Genomic DNA, 16,916 nt, shown 5'->3' on the forward strand with positions numbered 1-16,916 from the left:
CCTAGTAGCCAATCATAACCCACCAACTGAAATCGGATTGGTACTTATGGGGGTGATTTAGGCAAAAAAGCTGTAAGCAAAGGAAAATTCCCTTTGCTAAGTGAACAGCCTATTTGCCTTTAGCAAATCAACCCCTATACTGTAGGTAATGCATTTTGAATATATTCTCTGCAGCAAACCCAATGTACACAATGCAATAAAAGAAGTTTACAGCTAATGATAATAAAAAACCTGAAGAGTCACGCCACAAATCATACTGCAGTAACCCCGAAACAATAAAGTGCATGCTAGAGCCTGTAGTAGGTCAGCAGCCTGCAAACGTCCCGCAGGCACTCTAATGCAGCAAGCTGAAGGCACCTGGTAGGACAACTGATGGGGGGGGGGTATAGGCAACCTTCCTATACAGGGCCCCCTGCTGACCCAATGCAGCCCGCTGAGGGCCACTTAGCATCTTCCATCCTCCCATTCCCTGGTCCCTCCTTTCTCTGCTCCTCATCCCTCTCTTACTACAACTCCCACAATTTACCACACCCTATGGGGACATGTATGGGCATGGCTCACCGCGTGGGAGGTTTAGAGCTATGAATCGTACAGAGCAAGGGGTACAGATTGAGGTCCAATGGGGATGCAAACTGAGGAGTAGTGGGGGATACAGAGTGCAGGTAATAGGAGATGAAAGGGGTAATCGAGGATGCAGGGTGCAGGTAATGCAGGAGATACAGAGTGTGGGTAGTGGGCAGTGCAGGGAATGCAGAATGTGGGGTAGTGAGGGATGCATGAAGAGCAGAATGAAGTGTATTGGGGGATGCAGGGGGTGCAACATGTGGAAGGCCATAGCCGACAGGGGGAAGACCATGGCCTGGCAGGAGGAAGGCCTTGGTCAGGCAGGAGCAAGGCCTTGGCCCAGCATGAGGAAGGCCTTGGCCCAGCATGAGGAAGGAAGGCCTTGGCCCGGCATGAGGAAGGCCTTGGCCCGTCAGGGGGAAGGCCATGGCCAGGCAGGGGGAAGGCCTTGGCCAGGCAGGAGGAAGGCCTTGGCCCGGCATGAGGAAGGCCTTGGCCCGGCATGAGGAAGGAAGGCCATGGCCCGGCAGGAGGAAGGCCATGGCCCGGCAGGGGGAAGGCCATGGCCCGGCAGGGGGAAGGCCATGGCCCGGCAGGGGGAAGGCCATGGCCCGGCAGGGGGAAGGCCATGGCCCGGCAGGGGAAGGCCATGGCCAGGCAGGAGTAAGGCAATAGCTTGGCAGAATGAAGGCCATAGCCTGGCAGCAGAAAGGCCAAAGCCTGGCAGAAGGAAGGCCATGGGCTGGCAAGAGGAAGGCAATGGCTTGGCAAGAGGGAGGCCACAACTCAGCAGTTGAAAACCACTGAGTTAAACTACTCAACCCCTCCCACTGTCTACATCTTCATAGCATAGACATCAACTGACTTGTAGTTCTAAGGTAAGGACTGAGCTGGCTGAGGGAGATTTTTTTTCTATGAATACACAGACCACCAGTCAAGTTTCTTGTAACGGGGCAGCCGTCTCTAGCATGACAGTCTCCTATGACATGTATATTTTAATTACATCAAATGCCACAGTTCTGTCTTGGCAGCCTCTTGCAACCGGGCAACCTTCTGATGGCAGCTGTCTTGAATCTCAACAGCCCAAAATTCTTTATTGTTATCATTACATGTAATGATAGGAAGACAAAAGGCAGCCAAAACATTTTGGGGGCCAAAACCGCATCAGCCCCCTTCATTAGTATGTGATTGTGCCTACATCTACAGCCAGGTGTGAGATACATTAGGAAACATGTACAAATTTCTCCCCTATAAAAGAACTCCCAGTTAAGGTGTCCCCTCCGTACTGACCACCAATGTAAGAGGACCCTTCATTGCTGACCATCAATGTAAGATGACCCTGCACTACTGACCATCAATGTAAGAGGGCTCCTCATTACTGATCACCATTGTAAGAGGACTCTTCATTATGGACCACCATTGCAGGAAGACCCTTCATTACTGACCACCAACGTAACAGGACCAATCATTAATGAACACCAATGTAAGCCCTTGTACACACGGTCTGAGATTCAGACAGAATGTGTCCGATCGGACCGTTTTGTCGGATAATCCGACTGTGTGTGGTCTTCATCGGACTGTTTCCGTCGGAGTATCCGACGGACCAAGTATTCCAACTTGTCGGTAAAATTTTCCGACAACATGATCCGATCGCTATTGGCTACTAGCCTGAACGTAGTCCCATCGTAACGAAATCACGTCATCACGTTCTGAACGATCGGATTTTCCGACAACTTTGTCCAACCGTGTGTATGCAACAGTTTCAGACAAAATCCGATGGACAAAATCTGACGGATTTGGTTGTCGGAATGTCCGACCGTGTGTACAAGGGCTAAGAGGACACTTCATTACTGACCACCAAAGTAAGAAGACCCTTCATTACTGACCACCAATGTGAGAGGACATTTCATTGCAGACCACCAAAGTAAGAAGACCATTCATTACTGACCACCAATGTAAGAGGACACTTCATTACTGATCATCAATGTAAGAGGACCCTTCATTACTGACCACCAGTGTAAATCGACACTTCATTACAGGCTATCAATGTAAGAAGACCCTTCATTACTGGCCACCAATGTAAAAGGACGTTTCATTACCGACCACCAATGTAAGATGACTCTTCATTACTGACCATCAATGTAAGATAACTCTTCATTACTGACCATCAATGTAAGAGGACCCTTCATTACTGACCACCAGTGTAAATCAACACTTCATTACAGGCTATCAATGTAAGAAGACCCTTCATTACTGGCCACCAATGTAAAAGGATGTTTCATTACCGACCACCAATGTAAGATGACTCTTCATTACTGACCATCAATGTAAGAAGACGTTTCATTACTGATCATCAATGCAAAAGAGGACCCTTCATTACTGAGCACCAATTTAAGATGACTCTTCATTACTGACCACCAATTTATTAAGACACTTCATTACTGACCACCAATTTAAGAAGACACTTCATTACTGACCACCAATTTAAGAAGACACTTCATTACTGAACACCAGTTTAAGAAGACACTTCATTACTGACCACAACTTTAAGAAGACACTTCATTACTGACCACAACTTTAAGAAGACACTTCATTACTGACCACAACTTTAAGAAGACACTTCATTACTGGCCAACATTTTAAGAAGACACTTCATTACCGACCACCAAGTTAAGAAGACACTTCATTACTGACCACCACTTTAAGAGGACACTTTATTACTGACCCCCACTTTAAGAAGACACTTCATTACCGACCACCAATTTAAGAAGAGTCTTCATTACTGACCACCAATTTAAGAAGACTCTTCATTACTGACCACCAATGTAAAAATACTTTTCATTACTGATCACCAACATAAAAGGACATTTCATTACTGACCATCAATGTAAGAAGACCCTTTATTAATGGCCTTCAATGTAAGAGGACCCTTCATTACTGACTATCAGTGTAAAAGGACACTTCATTACTGACCACCAATGGAAGAGGACACCTTATAATTGACCACCAATGTAAGGTGGCCCTTCTCTACCAACCAATAATCTAAGGGCAGCTCCATTTGTTTCAAATCTGGGTGTCAAATACTGTAAGTATGTCACATTTTTCATTATTATTATTATTATTCATTATTATATCTACAATTTACTGATCATGTAATATCATTTTTATCAGGAGTTTCCTGAGACTTGAAAATCATTTCCAGGGTTTCTCCGGGGTAAAAGGGTTGAGAATGGTTGGACTAACCCATGCGAAGGTATAAAATTAGGCTCTAAACTGAAAAGCAATGAACCTTCATTGACGGATCCACATTTCCCACTAGGTGATGATACAGAGCTGAGGATGAGCACTACAGAGACTTAAATGTTTCAAATCTGATAGGACAAGCTTACAACCACCATACAAAGAGCAGAAGAGCGGTGTGCTAGCAAGCTATGAAGGCAGCCTACCACCCTTCCTGCCATATAGATACAAAAATTCATAACTTGGGGCAGTGCAGTGGTGAGTGGTTAGCACTTCTGCCTGGTAAGTGTTGTTGATTTGAATCCCAACCACAGCACTACCCGCCTGAAGTTAGCATCTTCTCTCTGTGCCTGTGTGTGTTTCCTCCGGGTACTCCGGTTTCCTCCCACACTCTAAAGACATGCTGAAAAGTAAATTAGTCCTAGTATGTCAGTTAGTAACCTTAGATTGTAAGCTCCTCGAGGGCATGGACTGATGTGAATGTACAAAATACACTCACCGGTCACTTTATTAGGTACACCTGTTTAATTGCTTGATAACAAAAATTGCTAATCAGCCAATCACATGCCAGCAAATCAATGCATTTAGACATCTAGATGTGGTGAAGACGACTTGCTGAAGTACAAAGCGAGCATCGGCATGGGGAAGAAAGGGGATATAAGTGACTTTGGACGTGGCGTGGTTGTTGGTGCCAGACGGGCTGCTCTGAGTATTTAAAAAAAACTGCTGATCTACTGGGATTTTCACACACAACCATCTCTCGGGTTTACAGAGAATGGTCAGAAAAAGAGAAAATATCCAGTGAGTTGTGTGGAGGAAAATGCCTTGTTGATGTGGGAGGTCAGAGGAGAATGAGTAGACCGGTTTGAGATGATAGAAAGTCAACCGTAACTCAAACAATCACTCGCTACACCCAAGGTATGCAGGATACCATCTCTGAACGCACAACACAGGGAACCTTAAAGCGGGAGTCCACCGGGACTCCGCCTTTTTTTTTTTTTTAAAGCCAGCAGCTACAAATACTGCAGCTGCTGACTTTTAAAATAGTGACACTTACCTGTCCAGCGCGCCCGCGATGTCGGCACCCGAAGTCGATCTCTAGATCGTCTCTCGGGTGCTGCCGCCACCATCTTGGGTATGGGAATCAGGAAATGGAGCCTTTCGGCTTCATTTCCCGGTTCCCTACTGCGCATGCGCGAATCGCGCTGCGCAATAAGGACGGTCCCCGCTGCCTCTGGGATCTGTGCGTTTCCCAGCAGGCAGCGGGGCACTTGCGGAAAGGGGCGGGTACTTGCGGAAAGGGGCGTAATCTACGCCCCTTTCCGCAGAGAGCTATCCCGGAAGTGGGTGCAGAATACCTGTACTGTACAGGTATCTGCACCCCCCTCCCCCCTGAAAGGTGCCAATTGTGGCACCGGAGGGGGGGAGGGTTTCCGATGAGCAGAAGGTCCACTTTAGGGTGGACCTCCGCTTTAAAGCAAATGGGATACAGCAGCAGAAGACCACACCGGGTGCCACACCTGTCAGCTAAGAACAGGAAACTGAGGCTACAATTCGCACAGGCTCACCAAAATTGGACAATAGAAGATTGGAAAAACGTTGGCTGGTCTGATGAGTCTCGATTTCAGCTGCGACATTCAGATGGTGGGGTCAGAATTTGGCCTTAACAACATGAAAGCATGGATCCATCCTGCCTTATATCACTGGTTCAGACTGGTGGTGGGGGGTGTAATGGTGTGGGGGGGATATTTTCTTGGCACACTTTGGGCCCCTTAATACCAATTGAGCATCGTTTAAACACCACGACCTACCTGAGTATTGTTGCTGACCATGTTCATCCCTTTATGAATACAGTCTACCCCATCTTCTGTTCCACTACATCCCAAAGGTCCTCTATTGGATGAGATGTGGTGAGTGTGGAGGCCATTGGAGGACAGGGACCTCATTGTCCAGTGGTGAGATGATTGGAGCTTTGTGACTTGGTGCATTATCCTGCTGGAAGGAGCCATCAGAAGATGGGGACACTGTAGTCATAAAGGGATGGACATGGTCACCAACAATACTCAGGTAGGCCGTGGTGTTTAAACCATGCTCAATTGGTTTGAAGGGGTCCAAAGTGTGCCAAGAAAATATCCCCCCCCCACACCATTACACCTCTATCCTGCCTTGCATCAATGGTTCAGGCTGGTGGTGGTGGTGTACTGGTGTGGGGCAGGGATCTCCAAACTACGGCCCTCCAGCTGTTGCAGAACTACAGGTCCCATAAGGCATTGTAAAACTCTGGCATTCACAGACATGATTAGGCAGGATGGGAATTGTAGTTCCTGAACAACTGGAGGGCCATAGTTTGGAGACCCCTGGTGTGGGGAATCGTTTCTGGGGAATGTTGCAACTGTAATAGAGACTCATCAAACCAGGCAGCATTTTTTCCAATCTTCCATTGTCCAATTTTGGTGATCCTGTGCAAACTGTAGCCAGTTTCCTGTTCTTAGCTGACAGGAGTGGCACTCGGTGTGGTCTTCTGCTGCTGTAGCCCATCTGTTTCAAGGTTCGATGTGTTGTGCGTTAAGGAGATAGTATTCTGCATACCTTGGATGTAACGAGTGGTAATTTGAGTTACTGTTGCCTTTCTATCATCTCAAACCAAGTCTGCCCATTCTCCTTTGACCTCAACAAGGCATTTTCCTCCACACAACTTCCGCTCACTGGATGTTTTCTCTTTTTTGGACCATTCTCTGTAAACCCGAGAGATGGTTGTGTTTGAAAATCCCAGTAGATCGGCAGTTTTTTAAATACTCAGACCAGCCCATCTGGCACCAACAACCACGCCACGTCCAAAGACACTTACCTCCCCTTTCTTCCCCATTCTGATGCCCGGTTGTAACTTCGGCAAGTCGTCTCCACCACGTCTAGATGCCTAAATGCATTCAGCGATTGGCTGATGTGGAATTTGTGTTGCCAAGCAATTGAACAGGTGTACCTAATAAAGTGGCCGGCGAGTGCATTTCACAATCGATATAACACCACGGCGATTGGGGACTTTTGATATCAGAGGAGATATAAAGATCTTGGACTTCACATACAATAAAAGAGATTGTTTATAATTTTGCACTAAAAGGCTAGCGCCGCTTTTTTTCATTTGGCAGCCGGATGGATTTTATTCCCACTATTTTATTTACAATATATTTCCGTGCGATTATCGGTAATGCAGTTCCACCCCTAAGGACAGCGAGAATTGGCTTTTTACAATGGCGTCATACCTTCGCTACGTCCGCGCTCTCTGCTACCATGTAAATGAAGTTGATGTTCACCAGGTCCGTCCCGGAGCAGACGCACACGATCCGCCCTTCCAGATCGCTTTCGGCTTTTCCAGCGGACTCCAGCGCAGACAGGATTTTTGGATCCTGCAACCAGAGGAGAGAGGCGAAAATGAATGTCGCGGGGCTTTCAGAAAATAAATAACAAGGCTTAAAAGCAATTACAGCCCATGTGCTACGGCGAGCGACACATGGACAACGTCAACAGAGAACAAAGAGCCTTCCCCAGAATGAAAGAGAAATACAGAATATTAATAGATGTCCTGGTTGGTTCATAGCGGGAATAGGAAACTCCCTTCTTGTCTATTGATTTTTACTGAGCTTGCAGCTTCTTTATCCTTTAATCCTTGCCTAGGTTCCAGTCTAAGTTGGTGCAGAAGACGGACGGCAGTGATCACCCACTGCCATTCCCTCCCCCCTCGCCCTGCGGGCGATTGATGGCGGTGATCACCCACAACCCCCCCCCGCCGAAAACGGATGGGGGCGATAGCCCACCACCACTCCCCCCGCAGAGGACGGATGGTGGTGATCACCTACCTATACTCCCCCCCCCCCCATGGGAGATGGACGGCGACAATCACCCACAACCCCCCGCGCAGAGGACAGACACCGGTGATCACCCACCTCTACTCCCCCCCCCCCCCCGTGGGACATGGACGGCAACAATCACCCCCACAACCCCCCACCCCACCCCCCGCATAAGACGGATGGTGGCGTGGTGATCACCCACCACTACCCTCCTGTGGGAGATGGACGGCGACAATCACCCACAACCCACCCCCCACAGGAGGACGGACGGCGTGATCACCCACCACTACTCCATCCCTGCGGGAGATGGACAGCAGCAATCACCCCCAACCCACGCCCCGCCGAAGATGGATGGTGGCGATCACCCACCTCTACCCTCCCGTGGGAGATGAACGGCGACAATCACCAATAACCCACCCCCCTCCCCCGCAGAAGACGGATGGTGGTGATCATCCACCTCTACCCTCCCGTGGGAGATGGATGGCGACAATCACCCACAACCCACCCCCCACAGGAGGATGGACGGCGTGATCACCCACCACTACTCCATCCCTGTGGGAGATGGACAGCAGCAATCACCCCCAACCCACGCCCCGCAGAAGATGGATGGCGGCGATCACCCACCTCTACTCCCCCCTGCGCCCCGCAGGAGATGGATGCCAGTGATCACCCACAAACCCCACCGCAGAGGACGGACGGGGGCGATCACCCACCACTACTCTCCTCCTGCTCCGCGGGAGATGGACCGCGGCAATCACCCACAACCCACCCCCCCCGCGCAGAAGATGGACGGCAGTGGTCACCCACCACTATTCCCCCCCCCATGAGAGATGGACAGCGGAAATCACCCATAACCCACCCCCCCCCGCAGTAGACAGGCGGCGATCACCCACCACCAATCCCCCCCGTGGGAGATGGATGGAGGCAATCACCCACAACCCACCCCCCCCGCAGAAGACGGACGGCAGCGATTACCCACCATTACTCCCCCCCCCGCGGGAGATGGACGGCGGCAATCACCCACAACCCACCCCCTGCAGAAGAGGAATGGCAGCGATTTCCCACCACTACTCCCCCCCCCACGGGAGATGGACGGCGGCAATCACCCACAACCCACCCCCCGCAGAAGACAGATGGCGGCGATCACCCACCACTGCTCCTCCCTTGCAACAGATCGACACCCACCTCTAGTCTGCCCCCTGTGGGAGACGGATGGTGGCAATCACCGACAACCTACCCCCCGCAGAATATGGACGGCAGTGATTACCCACCACCACTCCCCCCCTGGTGGCGATCACCCTCAAACAACCCCCCCCGCGGGAGACGGACGGCAGCGATCATCCACAAACCACTAGCCAACACCCCCCCCATGGGAAACAAACAGAGGCGATCACCCACAAACCACCCCCCCCCACGGGAGATGGATAACGGCGATCACCCACCCCACTCCCCCTCCACGGATGGAGACAGACAGCGGCAATTAACTGTGAATGTGCCATGAGAATAATGCCTTACCTTATGGAGGCGGGGGGGGGAGGAAGAGCCGGGGCCACTGACTGATTCTCCGGCAAGCTCAAAAAGAGACATTCTCCTCCCGGCCACACAGGAACAGGAACTGTGTCCTGAGACACGATTGGCCAGGGAGTCCTAAGACTCTCTGGCCAATAGGGCTTCCTGATTGACCTGGAGGAGAATGGGGAAGACAATAGTGAATAATAATTGGCTATTGTCACACAAGTGTGTGTGCTCAGAGCGCTGTGCCCAGAGCCCATCCCTTTTTGAAGCCTATTCGAGCCTCTAATTCTAATCACATGCTTAAAAAAAAAAGAAAGAAACCCCCATTGGAATCCATGCATCCGGCGCCCTGCATGTAGATTAGGGGACCAGACACATGGATGGGGGCCCTGTGCCACTTATGGAGCAGCCGCCACTGCTAGGATGGCAAGGCACTCCCCTGCTCCTCCTTCCTCCTCCCTTCTCCAAGCTAACAGACTGGCTCCAGACTGCACTGTCCACTGTCAATTCTTTCCAATTATGACTGGATAGCCCTAGATCTCCTCTGTAACTCAAAACATGCAACCTGTAGAATTTTTTTAAACGTCGTCTGTGGAGATTTTTAAGGGTAAAAGTTTGTCGCCATTCCACGAGCGGCCGCAATTTTGAAGCGTGACATGTTGGGTATCAATTTACTCGGTGTAACATTATCTATCACAATATAAAAAAAAAAAATTTAGTTAACTTTACTCTTGTCTTATTTTTTAATTCAAAAAAGTGTCTTTTTTACAGAAAAAGTGCACTTGTAAGACCGCTTAGCAAATACGGTGTGACAGAAAGTATTGCAATGACCGCCATTTTATTCTCTAGGGTGTTAGAAAAAAAAAAAAAGTATAATGTTTGGTGTAGAAAAGATGTAGCTGGATAGCCGCACTCCGAATTATTCAACTTTATTTCAAAAATGTAATTAAAATCATAGCATCTAGGCTGGTAAACAGACTAACTGCACAGCCGCTGACATGTTTCACATAGCTATGACTAAGCACCGTGTTCGGTGTGAAACATGTCAGCGGCTGTGCAGTTAGTCTGTTTACCAGCCTAGATGCTATGATTTTAATTACATTTTTGAAATAAAGTTGAATAATTCGGAGTGCGGCTATCCAGCTACATCTTTTCTACTTCAGTTCCTGTTGCAGAGCCGAGACCCTGTGGGATTGTGGAGACAGCTGTTTTGGGAGAAGTCATCACCTTAGAGCGGTAATTCTTTGTATAATGTTTGGGGGTTCTAAGTAATTTTTTAGCAAAAAAAAATGGTTTTAACTTGTAAACAACACATCTAAAAAAGAGGCCCGGTCCTCAAGTGGTGGTTAAAGAGAAGATGTTGAAAGGGCTGGCTTTCTACTGTCGCTCGCTCCGTAATGGCAGATTGAACCTAAAGCGATTTTTGTTATTTTCTCATTCGGCTCTACAACACGTGACCCCCTTCCAGCCTTGCCTATGACAGGTTCACTTTAAAGGCTTCCCTGTAATGCAGCTGCAATCAGGTGCAGTCTATACATAGGCCGCTTTTTCCTATGGCATTTCGCACCTGACATTTCATACTCATTATGAGAAGGTCGCTCGTGCTCCGATGTCATTTGCAGGCCTGATGAATGATCAACTTTCCAGGGAGCCGGACCACCTCTCTTTTATTATTATTTCAGTTTAACCATAGAAATACTAAGTGCCTTTATCTCGGATTTCACATGCCGGGAGAAGAATAGCAGGAAGGCCAAAAGAGCCTGGCCGCTCTCTTCTATTCAGAATTAACAGAATTATCCAGAGACAGGCCGAAACAAATCAAAGAATTCTACGAGACGGCCTTACCTTGGGCACGGCCCCACATCGTATGCTGTTGATCAGGGAGCATTCCAAAACTTGGCCTTCCTGGTAAAGAAATAATAACATAAAAAAAAAAAAAAGTTGAAGACACACAACAAAAGTGTGTAGAATATTCACTCAAAATGTGATATAAAGGTGTGGAAAGCTACAACACCACGTAACATACAACATAACAAACCCAAAACTAATCATTCACACTTCATTTTCACATTTCCTGCGGTGTGCACTCCTCGGGAGGTTATCATTTCCATCATTTAGGGCCGGGATCTCCAAACTATGGCCCACTGTAAGGTTTTATCCTGCCCTCAGGTGTAAGAAGAAACTCTGATGGGGACCTGGATGTAGGGGGGGACTTTGATGAGGGACTATGGTGTTATGCATTCTACGATGAGGGACCCGGGGATGAGGGGACTCTGATAGGGACTATGATGTAAGTCCTCCCCCACCCTGATGGGGATTTTGGGGTGAGGGAGGACTCTGATGGGGACTATGATGTTAGGCTATCTCTGATGGGCACCCTGGGGTGGGGGGGACAGGGATTCTGATGGGGAATGATTTAAGGCATTCTCTGATGGGGACCCTGGGGAGGGGGTGGGGGACTCTAATGGGGACTATAATGTAAGGAATTCTCTGATGGGAACTCTGGGGTGGGTGGAGGACTCTGATGGGGACTATGATGTAAGGAGGCTCTGAAAGGTACCCTCATGGGGGGACTTTCATGGGGAAAATTATAAAAGGGATTCTCTGATGAGGAACCATGGGGTTAGGGAACTCCGATGGAGACTATGATGTAAGGCATTCTCTAATGGGCATTCTGGGGTGGGGGGAGGACTCTGATGGGGACTATGATGAAATTAATTTTCTAATGGGCACCCTAGGGTGGGGGGGGACTCTGATGTGGAGTGATTTAAGGCATTCTCGGATGGGGACCCTGGGGTGGGGGCGGGGGACTCTGATGGAGACTATAATGCTATAATGTAAGGTATTCTATGATGGGGACTCTGGGGTTGGTGATGGACTCTGATGGGGACTATCATGTAAGGAAGCTCTGAAATGGACCCTGATGTAAGGGGGGACTTTGATGGGGACAATCATGTAAGGGGGGACTTTGATGGGGCAATCATGTAAGGCCTTTTTTGATGAGGAACCCTGCGGTTGGGGAACTCCGATGGGGACTATGATGTAAGGCTTTCTCTGATGGGGATTCTGGGGTGGGGGAGGACTCTGATGGGGGCTATGATGAAAGGCATTCTCTGATGGGCACCCTAAGGTGCGAGGAGGACTCTGATGGGGACTGATTTAAGACATTCACGGATTGGGGACCCTGGGAGTGGGTGGGGGACTGTAATGGGGACTATAATATAAGGCATTCTCTGATGGGGACTCTGGGGTGGGTGGTGGACTCTGATGGGGACCATGATGTAAGGAAGCTCTGAAAGGGACCCTGATGTAAGGGGGGATTTGATGGGGACAATGATGTAAGGGGGGACTTTGATGGGCACAATGATGTAATGCATGTTCTGATGAGGGACTCTGCGGTTGGGGAACTCAGATGGGGACTATGATGTAAGGCATTCTCTGATGAGGAACCCTGGGGTGGAGGGAGGACTCTGATGGAGACTATGATGGAAACTATGATGTAAGGCATTCTCTGATGGGGACCCTGGGGAGGGGGTGGGGGACTCTAATGGGGACTATAATATAAGGCATTCTCTGATGGGGACTCTGGGGTGGGTGGTGGACTTTGATAGGGACTATGATGTAAGGAGGCTCTGAAAGGGACCCTGATGTAAGGGGGGGGGGGGACTTTGATGGGGACTATGATGTAAGGCATTCTCTGATGGGCACCGTGGGGTGGAGGGAGGACTCTGATGGAGAGTATGATGGAAACTATTTATGGCATTCTCTGATGGGGACTATGGGGTGAGGGGTGGACTCTGATGGGGAATATGATGTAAGGGGGCTTCTGACAGGGGCCCTTATGTAGGAGGGACTCCGATGGGGGATCTTCTTTAAGATGGGCTCTGATGGGGACCGTGATGTAAGGGGGGACCCTGATGTAAGGGGGGACTATGATGTTTGACCCCTCGACCAAACTTCATGTAAACGAGCCCTTAGAGAGAAAGAAGCTCCTTAATGGGGACAGCAAACAAATCCTAGCATGGCTTCTCTCCCCTCATCCTTCCATCCAACCTAAAAAAATAAAGCTTTGCCTTTAGTTATATTTTAAGTTTCCAACAAGGTCTGTTGTAGTTTCAAAGGAATATATGACTGAAAACGAGAATCTCCATCTCTTTTTCCATGACGAGCTTCTAAAATAGGCATGAAGAACCTGACCCTCAATCACTCATTGAATTATTATTATTATTGTATTATTGCTCACAGGGTTTGTTTGCCAAATCCAACATACCTTTCCTTCGCTCTTCCATGAAAGAAAGAAGCCAAACTCATCCATTTTAAAGAGGCAATTAGGCTCGAAAACAAACGACTCCTAAAATGGGCAGAAAGCGAGAAAGAAGTGTTAAGCTTTAATCCCATGCAAGCTTCACCTACCAAAAAAAACGACGACATGCCGGATCCTCTATGATGGATCCCGCGGCTCCTCTGCAGTCCAGGTACATTGTGCAGAAAGATGGGTGTACGTGACAACTACAGATGTGGAGAATGTTTGAAAAATAATGATCACAAGCGCACAGGATAGAGTGTCAGCGGCTCTGACATATGTCATTGTATAGAGAGGGGATAACTAGCATCGTATGGTGTGATCAGCAAAATGCTACTCAACATTTTGTGGATGAAAGTACCAAGCCAAGGCTTTGAAGTGTTCTGCTTTATTCAAAACATGTTCAGCAAAGGCAAACAATGCCATTCAATCCAAAATCAGTCGAAACATTAATTCCTAATTACTCTTCAATTTTTGGAGGCGGATGCCTGCAGCCGTTTTGTGTCGACTGGAACTTCACCAAGACTGGAAATCCTCCCAACACTCCATATTATACACTATATTAGCAAAATTATTCGGACGCCTGACTTTACACGCACATGAACGTTAATGGCATCCCAGTCTTAGTCCGTAGGGGTTCAGGCCAGTCAAGTTCCTCCACCTCAAACTTACTCATCTTTGTTTTTTTGGACCTTGCTTTGTGCACTGGTCCAAACCATTTGGTGGAAGGGGGATTATGGTGTGGGGGCTGTTTTTCAGGGGTTGGGCTTGGCCCCTTAGTTCCAGTGAAGGGAACTCTGAAGGCATCAGCATACCAAGATATTTTGGATGGCCCCTTCCTGCTACAACATGACTGCGCACCAGTGCACAAAGCGAGGTCCATAAAGACATGGATGAGCGAGTTGAGGGTGGAGTCCTGACCTCAACCTGATAGAACACCTTTGGGATGAATTAGAGCGGAGACTGCGAGCCAGGCCTTCTCTTCCACATCGGTGCCTGACCTCACAAATGCCCTTCTGGAAGAATGGTCAAACATTCCCATAGACACTGCTGAACCTTGTGGACAGCCGTCCCAGAAGAGTTGAAGCTGTTATGGCTGCAAAGGCTGGGCCAACTCAATATTGAACCCTACGGACTAATGCCCCATACACACGTTCTAAAATTCCAACGAAAAAAGTCAGATCGGATTATGTCGGAAAATACGATCACGTGTGGACTTTTTCTGTCGGAATTTCCGACAGAAAAAGTTTGAGAGCTGGATCAAAAATTTTCCGACAACAAAATCTGATGTGAAAAAATTTGGAGAAGAAAGCTATTGGCTACTGGCCTCTACGTAGTCCCGTTGTACGTTTTGTATGTCACCTCGTTCTGAACGATCAGATTTTCCGACAAATTTGTGCGACCGTGAGTATGCAAGACAAGTTTCGGCCAAAATCCGTTGAAAAAAAAATCTGACGGATTTTGTGGTCGGAATGTCCGACCGTGTGTATGGGGCATTAGACTGGGATGCCGTTAAAGTTCACGTGCGTGTATAGCCAGGCGTCCCGATACTTTTGGTAATATAGTGCATGTTAAAGTGGAAGTTCATCTTAAAATCACTCTATGGACAGAACCCGTATTCAGGAAAGACATGCAGTACCATTCAATTCAGAATCATCTAAAAGATTCATTTTTAATTACAATTTTTGGAGGAAAGAGCCTACAGTAGTTTTGTGCCCATTGGCACTTCACCAAGACCAAGAACATTAAAACAGCCAGAGAAGACATATTCAGCAAAGGCAAGCAATGCCATAAAACTAATTTTTTTGACATGCAACCGTGTCTATGCAGCCGTCGCATGTACCTCCACTTCTATGAGTGGCCTGCACACAGGTCTGTGATGGATGCACACTCAACAAATTATGGCTCAGCACTAAAGATGGAGCTCAGCGCCCATCTGCATGAGTGCTTACTTACTCCTGATCCCTGAACTCTGATGTAACCAAAATGTATACTGCTTCGACAAGCTTAACCCAGCTCAGCTAGCCGACCAGAAACCAGCCAGCCAGGCCAGAACTTAGCCCAAGGCATAGGTAAGAACTTTGTCCAGCCAGCACAGAATTCAGTCCAGCCAGCCCGACCAAAATTCAATCTATGTAGGCCAGAATTCAGTCCAGCCAGCTGGGCAAGAACTCAGTCCAGTCAACTGATCCAGAATTCAGTCCAGCCAGCCAGGTCATAATTCAGTCCAGCCAACCCGGCCGTAATTCAGTCCAGCCAACCGGGCTGTAATTCAGTCCAGCCATCCGGGCCGTAATTCAGTCCATCCAACCGGGCCGTAATTCAGTCCAGCCAACCGGGCCGTAATTCAGTCCAGCCATCCGGGCCGTAATTCAGTCCAGCCACCCGGGCCGTAATTCAGTCCAGCCAACCGGGCCGTAATTCAGTCCAGCCAACCGGGCTGTAATTCAGTCCAGCCAGCCGGACCGGGATTTAGTCCAGCCAACCAGGCCAGAATTCAGTCCAGCCAGCCAGATCAGAATGCAGTCTGGACAACTGGACCAGAATTCAGTCTGGACAACCAGACCAGACTTCAGTCCAGACAGCCGATGGTGTCTTTACCCCAGCTGATTCTGAGCCCTTACTTACTCCTGATCCCTGAACATTACTTACTCCTGATCCCTGAACTCCTACTTCTGACCACTGCACTTTGCATTACATAGAATTTAAAACAAAACGACATGTTACTTACACCTCACTGTATACTGCTTCGACATGCTGAACCCAGCCCAGCTAGCCGACCAGAAATCAGCCAGCCAGGCAAGAACTTAGCCCAAGGCAGAGGTAAGAACTCTGTCCAGCCAGCCAGCACAGAATTCAGTCCAGCCAACCAGACCAGAATTCAATCCATACAGGCCAGAATTCAGTCCAGCCAGCTGGGCAAGAACTCAGTCCAGCCAGCTGGGCCAGGATTCAGTCCAGCCAACAGATCCAGAATTCAGTCCAGCCAGCCGGGCGGGAATTCAGTCCAGCCAGCCGGTCCAAAATTCAGTCCAGCCAGCCGGTCCGAAATTCAGTCCAGCCAGCCGGTCCGAAATTCAGTCCAGCCAGCCGGGCCAGAATTCTAGTCCATCCAGCCGGGCTGGAATTCAGTCCAAACAGCCGGGCTACAATTCAGTCCAACCAGCCGGGCTGGAATTCAGTCCAGCCAGCCGGACCAGGATTCAGTCCAGCCAACTGGGCCAGAATTCAGTCCAGCCAGCCAGATCAGAATGCAGTCTGGACAACCGGACCAGAATTCAGTCTGGACAACCGGACCAGAATTCAGTCTGGACAACCGGACCAGAATTCAGTCCGGACAACCAGACCAGAATTCAGTCTGGACAACCGGACCCAAATTCAGTCTGGACAACCAGACCCGAATTCAGTCTGGACAACCGGACCCAAATTCAGTCTGGACAACCGGACCT

At 48.8% G+C, this 16,916-nt stretch overlaps 1 protein-coding gene across 7 annotated transcripts in view; it reads right to left on the minus strand.

Annotated features, from left to right (window-relative positions):
* PLCB4 (phospholipase C beta 4) overlaps positions 1-16,916 on the minus strand; it is a 524,177-nt gene that overhangs the window by 169,430 nt on the left and 337,831 nt on the right. For all 7 annotated transcript variants that reach the window (XM_077485485.1, XM_077485488.1, XM_077485487.1 and 4 more), the window contains 3 exons: positions 13,435-13,515; positions 11,010-11,069; positions 7,065-7,208 (listed from right to left, as the gene is read on the minus strand). In XM_077485485.1, coding sequence (XP_077341611.1) covers positions 7,065-7,208; positions 11,010-11,069; positions 13,435-13,515 — 285 coding nt within the window. The remainder of the gene's footprint in view (positions 1-7,064; positions 7,209-11,009; positions 11,070-13,434; positions 13,516-16,916) is intronic.

The sequence above is a fragment of the Lithobates pipiens genome, unplaced genomic scaffold, assembly GCF_037356315.1.
Source record: "Lithobates pipiens isolate NorthernLeopardFrog02 unplaced genomic scaffold, aLitPip1_a1.2 Scaffold_18, whole genome shotgun sequence".
NCBI classification, from domain to species: domain Eukaryota; kingdom Metazoa; phylum Chordata; class Amphibia; order Anura; family Ranidae; genus Lithobates; species Lithobates pipiens.